We start from the raw sequence: 20,883 nt of genomic DNA on the forward strand, positions 1-20,883 counted from the left end.
TAAACATTGGATTTTACACGTTTTAAATGTTACGTGTAATAAAATGTTTAATTGTTTCATTGTGCAATTTGTTAAATGTTAATATTTTTATGAAAATTTATGAATTTAACGATAATGATAATTTAAAGTTATTAAATATATGAATGATCTTTGGCACTCAACGACCACCAATCAACCACCCTCCAACGACTCTAAGGTATGTAAAAGGGTAAGAAAATGAATGCACTTAGATGTTTTCAATAATTTCAATATTTTAGATTGCCTACTTCTAAATCTTTAAGACATGCACTTTATTTCCCCACTAAATTGATGATATGTACTATGATAAAAATAAGTATAACGTGATAGACTTAGTGCTGAAATGTGATCGTAACTTCATATTAAATTTTAGGAAATGGCATCACCTACTCATACGAATTTGATGCGCGATTTACTACGAGCAGTACAAGAGTTGAGCAGGCAAAATCAAGCACCACAACCACAAAATGTACTGCCACAGCAGAATGCACCACGTTTTGCCCCTGGAGCTGTCTCAGTGGTTGAGCAGTTTCGTAGGTACAAGCCTCCCACTTTTGACGGTAATTCTGAACCACTAGTTGTCGAAGAGTGGATAAGAGGCCTGGAGCGCATATTTCGACACATTGCTTGTACGGATGCACAGAAAGTATTATGCGCGGAATTTATGTTGATTGGAACAGCTGGTCACTGGTGGGAATCTGTTTCACGTACAAGGACGGAAGAGCAGCAACGCAATCTGACTTGGGAGCAGTTTAAAGATGAAGTGATGGCAAAATATTTCCCACGGGCTTTGAGGGACTTCAAGGAATCAGAATTTCAGCAGCTCAGACAGGGAAACATGTCACTTATTGATTATGAAAGACAGTTTGAGCAGCTCTCAAGGTATGCCTCGCACTTGATGGATACAGAAGTTAAGAAGATTAGGAGGTTCGAGAATGGACTGCGCCCTGAGATCGGCATGATCATTATGTCCCATCGTTTCACCTCATATCGTGAAATGTTGGAGAGGGCTCATGCTATTTCATATCAGAGGACCTCATTTGAACAGTATGCCCAGCAGAGCAAGGAGTCGTTGGGGAAAAGGAAGTGGAGTGATCAAAGTAAGAACAGACATAACTGGCACAATAAAAGGCCAAGCACAGGAGTTCGTATTGGTGGGACGAGTGGGAGTATTACACCCTGTCCTAAGTGTAATAAACTCCACAGAGGTGAATGTTTACTTGGGAAGAACATGTGTTTTCGGTGTGGTAAGCCCAGACACATTGCTCTCCACTGCATAGAGCCTCCAAAGAAGAAAGATGATGATCAAGACAAGAATAAGAAAGCAAAGGCTCGAGTTTTTGCACTGAATCAACATGAGGCGGAGTAGGATCCGAATGTGATTGCAGGTATCTTACCATTAATATTTTCAACATACGTGCTTATGTTCTTTTTACCTATGACCATACATTATTTTATCTCTGTCCCTTAGTTGCTAGTCTAACACTATAATTACAAACAGGTATTCTGTTATTATCTGATGTACCCGCTTACGTACTTTTTGATTCTGGGGCTACCAATTCTTTTATCTCTACATCCTTCGTCGCTAGGTAAAACCTTGCATGTGTGAAAACGAATTATGAATTAGAGGTTAGCATCCCTTCAGGAAGAAGTCTTTGTACAAATCTGATGACTAAGGCTATGAAGTTAGAGATTGATGGGAAAATATTACAAGCAGACTTATACCTTTTGGAGATGAAAGATTTCGATGTTATTTTGGGCATGGATTGGTTGGGACTTAATCATGCGACCATTCGATGTCATGAGAAAGAAGTATTGTTTCACAAACCGGGAGAGGAAGAATTTCGTTTCTTTGGAGCAAAGTTCAAGTCCCTACCTCGTCTTATATCAGCTATACAAGCGGAGAAGATGTTAAGAAAGGAGTCATGCCAGGGATTCTTAGTTAACATTATCGGTTCTCAACTTACAGAAACGACTGTTAACGATATTAATATCGTGCGAGACTTTACAGATGTGTTCCCAGAAGATTTACTAGGCATTCCACCAGGTAGGCAAGTGGAATTTACAATTGATTTAATCCCTGGAGCAGCGCCAGTATCTAAGGCCCCGTTCAGAATGGCACCGAAAGAACTTCAAGAATTGAAGTTACAATTAGAAGAGTTGTTGGAGAAAGGTTTCATTCGACCAAGTGTATCTTCTTGGGGAGCTCCTGTACTTTTTGTGAAGAAGAAGGATGGAAGTATGAGGATGTGTATTGACTACCAGGAATTAAACGATTTGACCATAAAAAATAAGTACCCGCTGTCAAGAATAGAAGATTTGTTCGACCAGTTAAGGGGTGCTACAGTGTTTTCAAAGATCGACTTGAGGTCAGGGTACCATCAGCTGAAAATCAGGGCAAGTGATATACCAAAAACTGCTTTCAGGACTCGTTATGGACACTATGAATTCACTGTCATGCCTTTTGGTTTGACCAATGCTCCAGCTGTATTTATGGATCTCATGAACAGAGTATTTCATTAATACTTAGACCAATTCGTCATAGTATTTATTGACGACATACTCGTGTACTCCAAAGACAAGAAACAGCATGAGGAACAACTCCGAGTAGTACTTGAAACCTTGAGGAATGAGAAATTATATGCCAAATTCAAGAAGTGTGAATTTTGGCTTGATCGTGTAGGTTTCCTTGGTCATGTGGTCACCACCCAAGGAATCGAAGTAGATCCTACAAAAGTAGAAGCAGTAACAAATTGGCCAAGGCTGAGCAGTGTGGGTGAAGTTCGCAGTTTCTTGGGATTGGCTGGTTATTATAGAAGATTCATTGAAGGCTTCTCAAAGATAGCAGGGCCGATGACCCAGCTGACGAGAAAGGGGGTGAAGTTCCAGTGGACAGAAAAATGTGAGAAATGTTTTCAAGAACTCAAGCGGAGACTAGTTTCAGCTCCTGTATTGACGATACCAGATGGCTCTGATGGATTTGTGATTTACAGCGATGCCTCCAAACAAGGTTTAGGCTGTGTACTGATGCAACATGGAAAAGTAGTTGCTTACGCCTCGAGACAGTTGAAGCAGTGTGAACAAAACTACCCAACACACGACTTGGAGCTTGCAGCAGTAGTTCACGCCTTAAAGATATGGCGTCATTATCTCTATGGTGGGAAGTGTGAAATTTATACAGACCACAAGAGTCTCAAATACTTTTTCACACAGAAGGAACTGAATATGAGGCAGAGAAGATGGTTGGAGTTAGTGAAAGATTATGGCTGCACAATTCATTACCATCCGGGTAAGGCTAATGTAGTTGCAGATGCCTTAAGCAGAAAGACGGGAGCGCAGTTAGCAGTTTTACCTACTGTGCAAGAACACTTGATAAGGGACTTTGAGAAACTAAGATTGGAAGTTATCACACCGCCAACTCAGACTACAGCAAGAATAAGAGCATTTATGATTCAACCCACTCTTCGGGATCGAATTAAAGAAGCACAGGATAAGGATCCGTTTTAACAGAAGATTAAAGCTGAGATTGGTACAAACAAGCGTATAGGATTTGAGGTATCTACGATAAAGTATTGACTTTTAAAGGAATGTTGTGTGTACCTAAAGATGAAAGTATAAGAAATGAGATATTGGAAGAGGCTCACTCTACTCCGTATTCGGCACATCCAGGTGGTACGAAAATATATCGAGATCTCCGAGGTACATTTTGGTAGAGAAACATGAAGAGAGGAATTGGTCTATTCGTTGAAAAATGTATTATCTATCAACAGGTCAAGGCAGAACATCAAAGGCAATCAGGGCTACTGAAACCGTTGGATATTCCAGAATGGAAGTGGGAACACATAACGATGGACTTTGTGGTAGGCCTCCCAAGGTCAGCAAAAAGTCACAATGCTATCTGGGTAGTGGTGGATCGTCTAACAAAGTCAGCCCATTTTCTACCCATCAAAGTAAACTTCAATATGGAACAGCTCGCACAGTTATACATCAAAGAGATAGTCAGATTGCATGGAATTCCAGTCACCATTGTTTCAGATAGAGATCCGAGGTTCACATCAAAATTTTGGAAAAGCTTGCAGACAGCCATGGCGACGAAACTGAAATTTAGCACTGCTTATCATCCTCAGACGGATAGACAATCAGAAAGAACCATTCAAACTCTGGAAGATATGTTGAGAGCATGTATTCTGGATCTTGGAGGGAGTTGGGAAATACACCTACCTTTAGTAGAGTTTGTTCACAACAATAGTTTTCAAGCCACTATAGGTATGGCCCCATTGAAGCCCTTTATGGTAGAAAGTGCAGATCCCTTATCCATTGGGACGAGGTCGGGGAAAGCAAAATTTTGGGTCCTGAAATCATTGAACGAACAGTTGAGGTAGTTGATAAAATTAGAACAAGAATAAAGGCAGCACAAGACCGTCAGAAAAGTTATGCTAACAGTAGAAGAAAGGATTTAGAATTTCAAGTGGGCGACAAGGTTTTTCTAAAGGTAGGACCAATGAAGGGTTTATTTAGATTTGGAAAGAAAGGGAAGTTGAGACCACGATTTATTGGACCTTTCGAGATTCTCGAAAGGACTGGTGTTGTAGCTCATTGACTTGCCTTACCACTTGAACTTGCAGCAGTGCATAATGTATTCCATGTTTCGATGCTTAGAAAATATGTTCATGATCCCAATCATGTGGTAAGTTACCAAACTTTGGAGGTACAAAAAGATCTATCATATGAAGAAATTCCAATGATGATTCTGGAAAGAAAAGTACACCAACTCAGAAACAGAGAAATTCCCCTGATCAAAGTGCAATGGCGAAATCATGGACGAGAAGAGTCAACATGGGAGAAGGAAGAAGAGCTTAGAACCAAATATCCAGAGCTCTTCGATTAGCCAACGTAAATTTTCGAGGACGAAAATATTTTAAGGAAGGGAGATTGTAATGTCCCAAAATTTCATAAATTAGAATTTAATTTATGCTTGCTATATTTTAATATTTTAGAAGTTTAGGGAGTAAAATATATATAAAGTAAACTTCATTATTTTTGGATGTTAAAATGTAGATGTTGACGGGGCGACAATAAGTATATCAATATTGTACTTGTTGGATAGCTCGCAAGTAATCACGTATACTAGGCTCGAGGAAAAAAAAAATTATTTTGGAATGAGTTAGCCCAAGATATTGTAGTTCTAAGGATTTATGTTCTTTTTGTAATTTATTAAGTGGTTTATTGATTTTAAATATGGCAGTAGGCACGTGTATGGGTAATTAAACATAAACTAATCTTTTAATTTAATTAGGATTTGTGATTTAATTAAAACTACAGTTAGTCTTTCTTTCTTTCATTCTTTCTTTTATGATTATTAAATTTTTTTTATTGAGATTTGCAAATCCCACGGAAACTCTTTTACCCAATCCTTATCTAAATTGTGGGACACGGTTGTGATAAGTTAGTTTCATAACAACTTAATCTGTGAGATTTTTGAGGATAAATACATACAGCAAGAAATTGGAGTAATTCCCCAGAATATATACAATTACACGGCAGAACATACAGAACTAATTTTGCACGTACGAGGCGGAATACAATTGTTCACGTCTATAGTTAGAGAATTTGGAAAAGTTTTGGAACGTGAATCTTATTTTGCCTTCCAAACATTTAAGCAAGTCAACAAGGTAGGATTACGAGGTGCAGTGTTTTTATATCCCATTTAAATATTTTTTTCGTGCTGATGAATTTTATACTCATGAAAGTTGAAGTTATGATATGATATGTTATAATGTGAATGATATAGCCATTCCGGTACAACAATATGATATGAGCTCTTACCGGATTTTAAAGATATGAGACGGTATGATTTTTCTAATGCATGTTTTAAAATGTTTATACGGGATCGCACCATAAATTTTTATATATCCTACTGAGTATTTTCATGTACTCACCCCTTTCCCTACTCCTCACAAATTAGAACGGTTCGTTGGTTGGCGGGTGATGCGGTGGAGTTGTGATGCCAGAAATTATGGAATTCAAGATAAATAAATTCTGAGTAACATGATTAGGAAGTGTTATTTATTTATTTTTCTTTGCGTTATTTCAGTTTTATCTTCATGTTAAATTTGAAATTTAATGTTTGAAACATGGTTCAGTTAATTATGTTTTCCATAGAATGTTTGATATCATTTATTTAATTAAGAAATAAATGTTTTTGGTAACGCTTCAAATTCTTTAAATTTTGGGTCGTGACATGTTTGCCCCCTCATTTCTCTTATTCTTTCCCCTTTCCCCTTCTTTTATAATTTTCATATTGTATCCGGCATCATAAAGTGAATATTAAATTTCTCGATTAATAGCTACAAACAAATTCAATATTAAATTTATTAATTAATATCTAAAAGCACTTCATCGTTTATATAGCAAATGAATAATGTAGTGGTAACAATTAGTATCAAGGTAGTCATCTTTTAAGAATTACAAACGTCGAGCAAGATGAACTCTTGATGGCCGCATTAAGTACAAGATTAACTCTGTGAAATCACCCAACTCAATATTGTGAGAAGGATGGTAAATTGTAAATATCTTGCGTCTTGTATTTTATGAAGACTTAGGCAATCTACATTTAAAAGTCAATTTTAAAGATGAGTAGTTATAGATATTTTTTGGAAAACGTGGGTAGACAAAATAATCAACTAACGTGCACGTGTATATATATGTGTGTGTATGTATATGTACAACACACATTCAGTTTTTTGCCACAAAATATTTCAACTGGTTGTAAGATTCGTAATAATCTAGGTCTATTGCTCGTTAATTTACTTATGCTAGATGACCACGTTTTTGTCATTTTATGCATCTGCTTAGAAGGACCACCTCAAAATTGGTCTTTTTATTATAATATTAAATGTGAAGGAAATTGCGGGCACTCGACTTATAATGTCATTAAATATATTTTTACAGAAAAATCAATTATGGGGCGGAGATTTTCTCTCTGCTAGTGATTCCCAGATGAGAAAATTAGGTTTCAAAATTTCATTTTCTTATAATACGCACTTAAATCTTTGCAAACAGTTCATGATAAAAATAGATAGATCATACAATCAATCCAAGAACTAGCAAATGGACCAATTTATTACAAAAGAGGTTAGTTCGTTGGAGAAATTATTCCGCACTCGAGAGTATGTAGCAAGAACCACAGCATTACAATTAATGAGATTTTGATGTGGAAGTTTAGTTGGTGAAAAAAATGAGGACACAAATTTTCTTGACCAAAACATAAATAAATTAAATTTACAAAAATACTAAAAATAAATATAATAAATTATCATATAAGAAAAATATATCAAAATGAATATTTTAAAGAAAACATAATGCATACACTTTCTTATGGACATAGGATACATAGTTGACCTAATACAATTTAACCATGCTGAGATTGCTGATTCAATTTGCATTAAACAAGTTGGGTGTTTATGACGACTTGACAATCTACTTCTAAATGGTTTCATCAATCTAAGCAATACACTTTCAATGGTGCCCCGATATTTTAAAAGTTGAGTTATGATTATTTAATGTAGTCATAATGCAAATTTTCTTTACGATTCTAATTATATATTTTAAAAAAGGTTAAATAATTTTTATATTTTTTTAGAGAACTGTCATCATATGAGGTACTAATATATATTTATATATTTTCCCAAGAACATTTATCTTGTTGAAAGAATCGTAATGATCTTGATTTATTGCTCATTAATTTATTTATCCTAAATAATCACGTTTTTGTCACATTATAAATCAACGTAGAAGAACCACCAGAAAGAAATTGCAGGCACTCAACATTTAATTAAAGTTCAAGATTATTATATATATGTTACAGAAAATATCAATTAAGAAGCAGACATTTTCTCTCTGCTCACTATTTCTGGAGGTTACTAAATTTCATTTTCTTATAATACGCTCTTGAACTAGTGATTCCCTGAGGAATTTTACACTAACTTAAATCACTGCAAACAGTTAGTGATAAAAATATATGGATATAATCAGTCAAAGAACTAGCAAATGGACGAAAATCACAAAAGAGGTTATCTCATGGGCCATTTTATTATCCTTTTGTGTATATAGCAACAAGAACCACAAAACTATAAATAACGGAATTTTTGATGTGGTAGTTTAGTTGGTAAAAAAACTCGTAACGACATACATCTTCTGAACAACAATAACAACAATAATAAAATAAATAATAAATAAAATAAATTTATATAAAATCTAAAAATAAATGTAACAAATTATTTTATACCAACATGAATCTTAAAAAAACATAAGATATAATTGCGTAAAGTTTCTTATGAACGTAGTAGGACGCGTAGTTGACCAAGTATAATTTTTGAGAATGCTGATTCAATAATCATTGGCGTCGGCAATCTCTGATTCAATAGATCTGCTGGCTGCTTGCTCTTTTTATTTGTATTTTTTTTCTTTATACCAACATGAATCTTAAAAAATCATAAGATATAATTGCGTAAAGTTTCTTATGAACGTAGTAGGACGCGTAGTTGACCAAGTATAATTTTTGAGAATGCTGATTCAATAATCATTGGCGTCGGCAATCTCTGATTCAATAGATCTGCTGGCTGCTTGCTCTTTTTATTTGTATTTTTTTTCTCTACCAAAGTAGAAATATATTATAGTAGATGGCTGCTTTAAACTTTCAATGTAACAAGTAAAAGTTGCAGTCAACAGTCAATCCAGTAAGATAAAGTTGGCTTCATGATTAAGTTGACCTATTTCTGTGAATAAAAATCCAAGAATCTTGCAAAATAAGCCCCTTTATTGCAAAAGGAAATGGAAAGAATCTTAATCTGTGCAGCGGATGTTGAAGAAACACATTCTCAAGTCGAAACCGACGCTAAAAGCAAGAAACACCCATCCTCCACCTTAGGGAAATCAACAAACTCAAACCAAATTTTTTCTCTCTACAAGAAACTAATTTTGGAATGATTTTTGGAAAGTTTTTGACAGAGATTTGACGTAATGCTCAATGCAAATGATATTGGATGCATAATGGACATTCAAAAGGTCCTATTTATAAAAGATGAGAGGCTGTGAGTAAAGAAACATGCCTCAAAACTCAGTAAACTTTAAGAAGGATGCATCTCTTGTTGTCGCTAGTTTGTTGCTGGCATCTCGCTCAAGCACCAGTGATATATTTACAATATGAACTTTTCACTCGTCCACTGCTAGCCTGTCGCTCGAGGGACAACTTCGCCGCTCAAGCAGGAGTGTTATATGATTTTTCCTCTTTTTCTCCTCGTTCTTCTTCCCAACTTTGAACTAGACTGTTTTCATTCATTCGGTATTGGTTTTAAGATTTCAAACAAACTACGACGATCTATTCAACAAGTAGAACAAATTAGTCTATTTATTTTTATAATTTGACCGTTGGATCAACTCCGAACATTTAGTCGAAATGGACACAAATTTACTTTTCAAGTTTATACTTAGCCAAAATTTTCAATCTTTAAACCAAATTCCAACAACCCCACATGAACAAAAATTCAATTATGTTCATGCAATCCAAAAATATGGTGCATCGTAGACACAGATCTTCAATGACAATATTCTGTATAAGGACAGGTTGGGGACAGACCTTAAAAATTCAAGTATTGAAGTCAATAAATCTAAGTTGATTCCATTAAAAGATCTTCTAATGATTGAGTTAGAGACTGCTGATGGTGAAAATAAAATTTTAGAAGTACAACAAGACACCCTATGACTCCATCCAGAAGATCCAATAGAATTACTAGACTTTTACAGGCTAGAGGTGAACCAAAAAGTTATAATAAAGCTTTACCTATTAATGAGTCAATCAAGTAGGAGTTAGCTATAAGGGATAAGATCGACTCATTATTATCCAATCGGATATTGCAATTGACAGAGCTAATAAAAGAAAAGAAAGCTTTGTAGAATAAATGAGTTTACTGGTTAAAAGAAGTGTTGGAAAAATTGGCCGACTTTGACACGAGTTTTGAGTGGACTCGATTGTTCAATTTGGAAGATGAAAGTTGATTTGTGTTCTCCTCCGTGAGTACATTGAAATCATATACTTACTTACCAAAGTTAATACTCGGGTGAATGAGAAATTGAGGCTCAAAGTGTGCCACTCAAAAGAGAGTTTATGTGGGAAAAATGAATTTGTCCCACGTGGGAAAAAGATGAGGAACTCCAAAGGTCATTGCCATTAATGGTAGCCTAGCCTATAAACAGTGGTTCATTTTCCTCATTTCAACACACAAAAAAAAAAAGCAAAAACTTTCAAGTTTAGAATACATTAGAAATTCATTTGCATAGAGTTCTCTCTTGGTGGTGGTGTAGTTCAGGCACTAGTTCAGTTCGCCGGAGTGGTTTCTGCGGTGCTCGGAAGCTATTGGTTTTACCGTTGTATCCTGGGAAACGGATGCTCATTTTAAACCTCAAGCACGGACGGTGAGGGGGCGAATCTATTTTAAGGAAACTGTGTATAACACAGGCCTCGGGTTAAAATTCTATGTTTCAGTTGTTTAATTCATGCAATTTTTCGTATTAAATTTACAGTCCATGTTTCATGAATTTATGATATATTGTTCGTATGCTTCATGAATTTTAAATTCTATTGGAACAAAAGTTATTTGTTGGAAATAAAACTTTCAATGATCTGGTGAAAATTCGATATACGGTTGTTTGAACTTTGTTGATTTGCATAGTTGCAAAATTGAAAGGTTTTGTCAAAAAGACATAAACTGTCTAAGAAGAGCTTGGGATTTAAGCGGTTCGGTTGTGACCCCCCTCCTCATCTGGGAGTCTTTTAATTGCGCATTATTCAAATTGACTAGACGAAAGACAACATTTCCCGATTTTATCCATATACACTGAATTTCCTACAAGCTTAAAACAGATTTTCAGAAAGGAAAATTTGGTTTCCTATATTGATTATCTCTGAACTGATTAGTTTCTTATATTTGTTATATTGTGGAAACTAATTTGTTATTTGGTTCTTTCGAAAGATGAAATGGCAACTGGTTCCACCAACATAGATTCTAACATGGATGTGTCCCAAGCTGAAGGTACCCAATCTCAGGCTGTGGGTTCTACTATGAGTGTAGGGCCTAGTTCGGCTGTGGGTGCAACTATGGCTGCAGGGCCTAGCTCTATTATGGCACAGACTGTGGCTCCAATGCCAAGTCGTGTTGTGAGCCAACATGTGGCTAATGTTCCAGTTAACCATGGGGAAAAGTCGGAGAAATTCAATGGCTTGAATTTCAAGAGGTGGTAGCAGAAAATGCTGTTCTATCTGATCACCTTGAATCTTGCGAGATTCTTGACTGAAAGTCCTCCAAAACTCCAAGAGGGTGAGGTAGATGTTCAAGCTATCAGTGCTGTTAATGCTTTGAAACACTCAGACTTCTTATGCCGGAATTACATCATGAACAGTTTGGCAGATTCGCTATACAATGTGTATAGCACCCTGAAAACTGCTAAGGAGTTGTGGGAGTCTTTGGACCGAAAATATAAGACTGAGGATGCCAGGGCTAAGAAATTTATCGTCGGCCGATTCTTGGACTATAAGATGGTGGACTCCAAAACTATAATCAGTCAAGTGCAAGAACTCCAAGTGATTCTTCACGAAATTCATGCTGAAGGGATGATTCTGAGTGAAACTTTCCAAGTGGCTGCAATCATTGAAAAATTGCCTCCCGTATAGAAAGATTTCAAGAATTATCTGAAACACAAGCGAAAGAAAATGAACGTTGAAGAACTGATTGTTAGACTTCGAATTGAAGAAGACAACAAGAGTTCCGAAAAGAAGTGGTTCAATCCTATTGCGGCTAAGGCCAATATTGTTGAACATGGTCAAGGTAATAAGAACTACAAAACCAAAGCTGGGCCATCCGGTGGAAAAGGGATCAAGCTGGGACTAAAAGGGGGCATTCATAAGAAGAAATTTTAAGGGAAGTGCTTCAACTATGATAAAGTAGGCCACAAATCTTCAGAGTGCAGATTGACAAAGAAGAAGAAAGAAGCAAATGTGGTTGACTACATGGCACATGATGTGTCGGAAATGAGTCTCGCAGCAGTCATTTCTGAAGTGAACATGGTGGGTTCTAACCCAAAAGAATGGTGGATTGACACCGGAGCTACGAGACATGTGTGCTCTGATAAAGAGTTATATATTGCTTTTGAAGCAATTGAGAATGGAGAGAAGTTGTTCATGGGAAATTCAGCAACTTCTGAAATCAAGGGCTAAGGAAAAGTGGTTCTAAAGATGACTTCGGGAAAAGAGCTGACTCTCAACAACGTACTGTATGTGCCGGAAATCCGCAAGAACCTTGTGTCCGGGTCACTTTTGAATAAGCATGGTTTTCGCATTGTGTTTGAGTTAGACAAGGTCATCTTGTCGAAAAGTGGAATGCTTGTCGAAAAAGGTTATGTTTCCGATGGAATGTTTAAACTCAATGTAATGGTTGTTAAACCAAAAATGAATAATAAAGTGAATGCTTCTGTTTACTTGCTTGAGTCTTCCAATGTGTGGCATAATAGACTAGGACACGTTAACTATGATACTTTACGTAGGCTAGTTAACTTGAAATGCATACTAGCATTCCATGTTGATTCTAAACATAAGTGTGAGACTTGTGTTGAAGCAAAACTGACTAGGTCGTCATTTAAGTCAATTGAACGAAATACGGAATCACTTGATTTAATTCACAGTGATATATGTGATTTAAAATTTGTACAAACAAGAGGTGGCAACAAGTATTTCATTACTTTTGTCGACGATAGCACGAAATACTGCTATGTGTATTTGCTAAAAAGTAAGGATGAAGCGATAGAGAAATTTGTTCTCTATAAGAATGAAGTTGAAAATCAACTTAACAAAAAAATTAAGGTGTTAAGAAGCGATCGAGTTGGTGAGTATGAAGCACCGTTTGCTAAATTCTGTGCACAACACGGAATCATACATGGAACCACCACACTGTATTCACCGCAACAAAATGGTGTTACTGAAAGGAAAAATCGCACTTTAAAGGAGATGATGAATACGATACTAGTAAGTTCTGGATTATCTCAGAACATGTGGGGGATGCTGTATTATCAGCAAATTACCTTTTGAATAAGGTGCTCCAAAAGAAAATGAAGAAGACCCCTTATGAGTTATGGAAAGGAAGAACGCCTTCCTATAAATACTTACGAGTGTGGGGGTGTCTTGCTAAACTGGCTATCCCAACACCAAAGAAGGTGAAGATAGGCCTGAAAACTGTAGATTGAATATTCATTGGATACGTACATAACAGTAATGCTTATCGGTTTCTCGTGTATGAATCTAAAATCCAAGATATACACAGAAACACGATAGTGGAGTCGAGAAATGCTTCATTCTTTGAACATGTGTTTCCATGCAGGTCCGAAGAAGAAGCAAGTTCTTCTAAACGGACGTATGAGACTATGACTGAACATAGTCAGGACCAAGAACTAGAAGAGGAAGTTGAGGTTGAACCTAAATGTAGCAAAAGGCAAAGGACAGAAAAATCTTATGGTCCGGATTTTCTGACCTATATGCTAGAAAGTGAACCTCAAAACTATCAAGAGGCTGTGAACTCCTCGGAAGCACCTCAATGGAAAGAGACCATTAAAAGTAAAATATATTCTATCTTGTAAAATCATACATGGGAGCTAGTGGATCTTCCACCAGGAAGTAAACCACTAGGCTACAAGTGGATTTTCAAACGAAAATGAAAACAGATGGAACTATTGAAAAGTATAAGGTCAGGTTGGTAATAAAAGGTTATCGACAACGGGAAGGCCTTGATTACTTTTGATACATATTCTCCAGTAACGAGAATAACATTCATTAGAATGATACTTGCGATTGCTGCTTTGCGAAATCTTGAAGTACATCAAATAGATGTTAAGACTGCCTTCTTGAATGGAGACTTAGATGAAGAAATCTATATGGAACAATCCTAAGGCTTTTCGTCTCCAAGGTAGGAAAAGAAAGTGTGTAAATTGGTGAAGTAAATGTATGGCTTGAAACAAGAACTAAAACAATGGCATGAGAAATTTGACAGTGTCATGATGGAGAGTGGATTTAAGATCAACGAATGTGAGAAATGTGTATACGTCAAAGACACTAAAGACGGATATGTCATCTTATGTCTTTACATTGACGACATGCTTATTGTTGGCAGTGACAATAAGATGATTGAATCCACTAAAATTATATTAAACTCGAGGTTTGACATGAAAGATATGGGTTTAGCTGATGTTATACTTGGAGTGAAAATCTCAAGAACATCAAATAGGCTTGTTCTAAGTCAGTCACATTATGTGGACAAAATTTTAGAAAAATTTCATAAGGATGATACTGGCTTGGCTAGAACACCAATAAATACTAGTCAACATCTGTCTAAAAACAGAGGAGAAAGTATCTCTCAAGTAGAATACTCGAGAGTTATCGGAAGTCTAATGTACTTAATGAGCTATACTAGACTAGACATAGCCTACACAATCAGTAAACTGAGTAGATACACGAGTAATCCAGGAGCTGACCACTGGAAAGGAATAGTAAGAGTACTAAGGTACTTAAGATATACTCATAATTTTGGACTGCACTATAGCAGATATCCAGCTGTCATTGAAGGATATAGTGATGCTAATTGGATATCCGACATAAAAGACTCAAAGTCCACGAGTGGATTTGTGTTCACTTTGGCAGGTGCAGCTATATCATGGAAATCTTCTAAACAAACAGTGATAGCCAGATCCACTATGGAATCTGAGTTTATAGCTCTAGATAAAAGTGGTGAAGAGGCTGAGTGGCTACGCAACTTCTTAGAGGATATTCCAATATGGTCAAAGCCCGTGCCAACAATTTGCATATATTGTGATAGTCAATCGGCAATTGGAAGGGTACAGAACAATATGTATAATGGTAAGTCTAGACATATACGTCGTAGACATAATACCATTAGGCAACTACTCTCAACTGGAGTTATCACTATTGATTATGTAAAGTCAAAGGATAACATTGCGGATTCGCTAACCAAAGGGTTAAAGAGAGAGTTAGTTGAGAAATCATTGAAAGGAATGAGACTTAAGCCCTTGAATGGATAAGTTAGTACAAAGGAAAATCCAACCTAGTTGACTGGAGATCCCAAGATCTAGGTTCAAAGGGACAACCTAATTGTAAAGACTTGATAGAATCACTGTGGGGATATTACGTCATGTCCATTCCTGTGATGCGACAGTGATGCCCGTAAAGATGGATGATAAGCAATAGGCTTTTAATGATTCTTATGCGTCGAAAATCGAGCCAAGTAATGCGGGTTACTTGTAATAAGAAATCACCTATGTGAGAGAGAAGTGGGGCCGCTTCTAAGGGAATTATGTGGGGCGCAATTCTTGTGAACTCTCACAGAACCAGGCGTATGTTCATGACCAAAATGAACATAATAATGAGAACTGAAATGTGTTAGGAAGAATCTTGTGTGAAGTGTATCATCGTTTACACAAACGGTAGAACAGTTCAAGGACATCGCGTCTACTGGTCAGCCAGTGAAGTAAATATGCTTTCACAAGCGAAGGTTCAAAGGGTAACACCTACCTATCGTATGCAGGTTTCAACTGTTGAACTATATCACCAAGTCGTCATGTGCCACATTCATAAGTCGTCATGTGTCACATGCATGAGTCGCTTTCAATTTTCATTCATGTGGGGATTGTTGGAAAAATTGGCCGACTTTGGCACGAGTTTTGAGTGGGACCCGGTTGTTCAATTTGGAAGATGAAAGTTGATTTGTGTTCTCCTCCGTGAGTACATCGAAATCATATACTTACTTGCCAAAGTTGATGCTCGGGTGAATGAGAAATTGAGGCTCAAAGTGTGCCACTCAAAAGGGAGTTTATGTGGGAAAAATGAATTTGTCCCACATAGGAAAAAGATGAGGAACTTCAAAGGTCATTGCTATTAATGGTAGGCTAGCCTATAAACAGTGACTCATTTTCCTCATTTCAACACACAAAAAAAAGCAAAAGCTTTCAAGTTTAGAATACACTAGAAATTCATTTGCATAGAGTTCTCTCTTGGTGGTGGTGTAGTTCAGGCACTAGTTCAGTTCGTCGGAGTGGTTTCTGCGGTGCTCGAAAGCTACTGGTTTTACCGTTATATCCTGAGAAACGGACGCTCGTTTTAAACCTCAAGCACGGACGGTGAGGGGCGAATCTGTTTTAAGGAAACTGTGTGTAACACAGGCCTCGGGTTAAAATTCTATGTTTCAATTGTTTAATTCATGCAATTTTTCGTATTAAATTTATAGTCCATGCTTCATGAATTTATGATATATTGTTCATATGCTTCATGAATTTTAAATTCTATTGGAACAAAAGTTATTTGTTGGAAATAAAACTTTCAATGATCTGGTGAAAATTCGATATGCGGTTGTTTGAATTTTGTTGATTTGCATAGTTGCAAAATTGAAAGGCTTTGTCAAAAAGACCTAAACTGTCTAAGAAGAGTTTGGGATTTAAGCGGTCCGGTTGTGACCCCCCTCCTCATCTGAGAGTCTTTTAATTGCGCATTATTCAAATTGACGAGACGAAAGACAACATTTCCCGGTCTTATCCACATGCACTGAATTTCCTACAAGAAGAACATGATGGAAGTAAGCAGTATAAAGCAAGATTGGTTGTAAAGGGATTTCAATAATAAGAAGGTGTTGGTATAAGAAGTTTGATAGTTTTATGAGTAATCGCTTTAGAAGGTGTCAAGGGGATCACTGTTGTTATGTAAAGAACCTTGACAACTCCTATATTATCTTTCTGTTATATGTTAATGACATGTTGATTATAGGTGCTCGCAAGTAATGAATATATAAGTTGAAAAAAATGAGATATCTAAAGAGTTTGCAATGACGGACTTGCGTGATGCAAAAAAAAATAATAATAATATATATATCATTGGGATGAGAATTATTAAAAACAATGATGTCTAGAAATTGTCACAGGAAGAGTATGTGAACAAGGTACTAAGCAGGTTCACACACACACACACTCTCTTTGGGTAGTACAATAGTTAGGTAGGTATCTAAGTTGTAGAAGATAGTTGCTCTTTCCACTACCGAGGATCAGATGCTGCTATAACTGAAGCTAGCAAAGAGATGATAGATTTGCAGTCTTTTTGGGATTGGGTCACAAGTATAAGAATAGTGTGTTGCATTGTGACAGTCAAAGCGCTATTCAGTTATCTAAAAATCCTATTTATCATGCAAGAACAAAGCATATACAAGTTCATTATTATTTCATCATATCGAATTTGGAGGATGGAATCTTAACACTTGAGAAGATTAAGGAGAGTCAGAATCTGGCTGACATGTTGACAAAGATTGTTTCGATTAAGCAGGACTTCTATGTTAAGGAATGATGAGTTGTTGACAAAGATTGTTTCGATTAAGGAGAGTCAGAATCTGGCTGACATGTTGACAAAGATTGTTTCGATTAAGCAGGACTTCTATGTTAAGGAATGAGTGGTTACCGCTGTAGAGGAATTAATGATGGTGAATTAGTCTCCAAGTGGCAAATTAAGTTTTGGAGACTGCTTATTGTGAAGACCTAATTATTGTTAATTTGCGAAGCTAGTCACGGATCGATCTCCGCAATGAGATCGCTGTGGGGGTTGGAAGGGGATTGATAGCCCCCCGACAAAAATTTTAACTTAGGATTATTTAGAAATTTGTATTCTTGTAAAATTCTATAAAGGAATAGTAATCCTTGTAAAATTTTGTTTTGCCCTAATTTATCTTATAAATACAGAGCAGTCGTTAGGCCTTATGTATTATTATCAAATAGGGAGAAGGAGAGGTTAGAAGAGATATGATTAATATTTTCTCTTGTAAACCTTTTTTTTCATAAATTATTGTAGCGGCGAAAGATGATGTGGTCTAGACGAATCTCTATAAATTTTGTTAGTTCTTGATTATTTTTTTCTTTCTTTAAATTGATTGCTTTTGGTGGGATATAATTAAGGTTTATAATTCTCAACACAAAGCTCAACGAAAAGAAAATATAAGAGAGATTTGGTAACTGCAAGGCAATTACCCCTTCCAACTTCTTTCAAAATTTAAATATCTATAGAAGGAATGACAGAAACCACCGGACCTTCCAAGAATTCTTCACGGTAAATGAAAAGAAATGCATTCACACTTCTTGTATAACATCTTATAGATCATTAAAAAGATTTCTTATTGTCTATTAGTAGGTCTTCTTGGTGAGCTCCAAAGATGAAAGTACAGACGAAATTACTGAGGTGAGGAAAGCAAAGAGAAGGAATCCTGCTGAGACATAGGCCTTGCCGAAAAAATCATCGAGTTTTACTCTAATTAGGGAAAGGGCAGTGTTGTCATAGTTTTCTTGAAGGATATCATCTAAGTCATCCAGGTTTTTCTTGAGATCCAGTGTAGCACCAAATGCCGCACCTACCCCAGTTGCCAATAGTGATAAAAGGACCTGTTCGATTCATGAAATTGAGCAAATTAAAATCAATTTAACATTTCATATTTCTAAATATTATCCAACATACATGTACTTTCTTTCCTACTGTTCACTTATATATTCTTCACGTTTGACTTAATTACAAGATAAGATCAATGATGCAGAGAACACGTGTGTTCGAAAATATGAAGTTATAAGAGGAAAGATTCTTAACCTTATCACCAAGAAAATCATACACGAGGAAACCAGGACTCTTCCACAGGGGTTTTCCTGAGATTACAAGGCGGATTGAGGATGGTAACTGCAATTTAGTGTACACCAGTCCCAGAACATTGACAGCTAGTACATACCTGTGAAGCGATCATAATCCAGAGTAAGTGTCGATATCGAACTATTTTATCGGAAAGCTTATGTTTTATAAAGTGATCGAACTCATTTTTTTGAATTATATATTTTCAACATGCTTATTCAAGTGCAACTCATATTTAGAAGGGTAGCCGTCAGAGCAACTCATTTAAAAGTTTAACCTAAGCTTTTAGATGAGGTGATTCTTAAGATGAATGCAATTTAATTACCTGTAAGCAATTATATCATTGAAGTGAATTTCGACAGTCTGATAAGTGCCTATGATTGTGGCAGTAGTTGTTACTATTATGATGGTTGAAATTATGAGACAGACCCATGTGATGATTCTTAGAATTAGAGCTATGATTGCCATCAATGAAGAGGAGGATGGCGCCTGTGCTGGTTGCGGCTGTGGCGGTGCCTCCTCATCAGGCTGCGGTGGTGCCGTAGGTTGTGACATGTTTTGAAAAGTAATGAAAACTCTGCTCGTTTAAGGCTGATAATGCTTATAATATATTGCAGATGGTGATTTATATATATGTATGATTTTTATTAGTTTCTGATTTGTATATTATCAATGTGTAGTTACATGAAGTTGCTGATCATTTTGTCCCTAATTTATGTCTTTAGTTCGACGCCTTGTTGACAGCTCACTTGGAGCACACAACCAAGCTAGCTGTAGTTTTTTAATTTTTTTTTTCTGAAAATTGTATTCATGATACATAAGAATTGGGATTACCCCATTTGAAATAGACAATGAATTTGTGGTGACAAAATGGTTTGACTGTCGAAGCAAGTGACGGCCCATCGAGAAAAAAGCCACTCACTTTTCAACTCAGCAATCTGATTAGAGGTTGCTAGTTTGACATGGAAGACCACACGGCTAGTTAATCTTTCCCAACTCTTAGTAAAACTATGTTACTAGCCTAGACGAATTAGACCAGTAGATGAAATGACCTTTAATTGCTTCAAAGAGATCTCGCTTTCAAACTTATATCAATATTCAAATTCAACCAAGACTCTCAACAGACAAAATGGAGTTTATTAACTAAACCACTGCATAACCTCGATGAGCGATTTTTGATAAAACTATGGAATTTCCCCTGAATATACCCTTTAATGTTTAGAAATTTTATAGGCTACAAACCAAAAACGAATTTAAAAAATGTTGCTGCAATGAATTTTTTTCACTTATTGTTAGTGTAGGAAAAATATGTGTAATTTTTTTTTTTTTACAAACTTTATTTATTGGCTAGCTTAACATCCTATTGATTTTTAACTATCAAAACCGCGAAAAGTTTACAGGTCCTTCTAGTAGAAAATACTAAATGGCTGAACGGTTACTAGAGTTTTCTATATTTTACAAGATCGTTTTCTTATTATAATATTGCAGCTCGTGTAGAATAAATTACTTTAAATCTTAGATATTTTCAGGTTAGCTAAATAGGTGAATTTAAAATTAGATAAAATTAATAATTGTCAATTTTTACATTAATCTATTAACAAATCCAGAATATCTCTTAGTATATTATTTGATATAGTAATCTTCTTACTGCGTTTGAATGATTACTGTTTAGGTAATAATTAATTCATATATTTTATAACTATTTTACCTATACGTAAAGTAATTGAACAAGAATGCAATCGAGCGTTGAAAAATGAAATTCATCCATTGACCGAGTTGCACGTAGTTCTGCCATTTTCTTGCAAATGCATATGGATTTGACATTTCATTATTTTCGAAAGCTAAACATCCCGCTCAAGTATTTAGAGAACAAAAAATAATTTGTGCAAAATCACATCCATTGATCAAGTCGCTTGGCATGCATTAAGGATATTGATTCTTAATTTAAGTAAAGAAGTGGTTATAGAATCAAAATTGGTGGGTTTAATTTCACTTCATTAACGAGTCAACAAAAGAAGATATAAAGGGATTTGTTCTTAATTCCTTTGATTGTTCTTAGTTAATTTTGCGAAATTATAAAATTGATACGATTGTATTCTTGATCA

At 35.9% G+C, this 20,883-nt stretch overlaps 2 protein-coding genes across 2 annotated transcripts; one reads left to right on the forward strand and one right to left on the reverse strand.

Moving 5' to 3' along the window:
* The first annotated feature begins 394 nt into the window (after window positions 1-394).
* On the forward strand, window positions 395-1,387 carry LOC111394160. Its single transcript, XM_023019928.1, has one exon. The coding sequence runs from the start codon at window positions 395-397 to the stop codon at window positions 1,385-1,387; it is 993 nt and encodes a 330-aa protein (XP_022875696.1).
* A 16,886-nt stretch (window positions 1,388-18,273) lies between these two features.
* Window positions 18,274-19,643, reverse strand: LOC111394162 (CASP-like protein 4D1). The gene is made up of 3 exons (XM_023019929.1): window positions 19,104-19,643; window positions 18,743-18,890; window positions 18,274-18,543 (listed from the first exon to the last, which is right to left on the reverse strand). The coding sequence occupies exons 1-3, from the start codon at window positions 19,331-19,333 to the stop codon at window positions 18,289-18,291; spliced, it is 633 nt and encodes a 210-aa protein (XP_022875697.1). The 5' UTR covers window positions 19,334-19,643; the 3' UTR covers window positions 18,274-18,288.
* Between the last annotated feature and the right edge of the window lie 1,240 nt (window positions 19,644-20,883).

The sequence above is a fragment of the Olea europaea genome, chromosome 5 (assembly GCF_002742605.1).
Source record: "Olea europaea var. sylvestris chromosome 5, O_europaea_v1, whole genome shotgun sequence".
Lineage (NCBI taxonomy): Eukaryota > Viridiplantae > Streptophyta > Magnoliopsida > Lamiales > Oleaceae > Olea > Olea europaea.

Coding starts and splice junctions, on each gene's coding strand:
- LOC111394160 (XM_023019928.1), top strand. CDS start 395: ATGGCATCACCTACTCATACGAATTTGATGCGCGATTTACTACGAGCA.
- LOC111394162 (XM_023019929.1), bottom strand. CDS start 19,333: ATGTCACAACCTACGGCACCACCGCAGCCTGATGAGGAGGCACCGCCA. Junction 18,891..19,103: donor AATGATATAATTGCTTACAG/GTAATTAAATTG, acceptor CTCTGGATTATG/ATCGCTTCACAGGTATGTAC. Junction 18,544..18,742: donor ATGATTTTCTTGGTGATAAG/GTTAAGAATCTT, acceptor TGAATCGAACAG/GTCCTTTTATCACTATTGGC.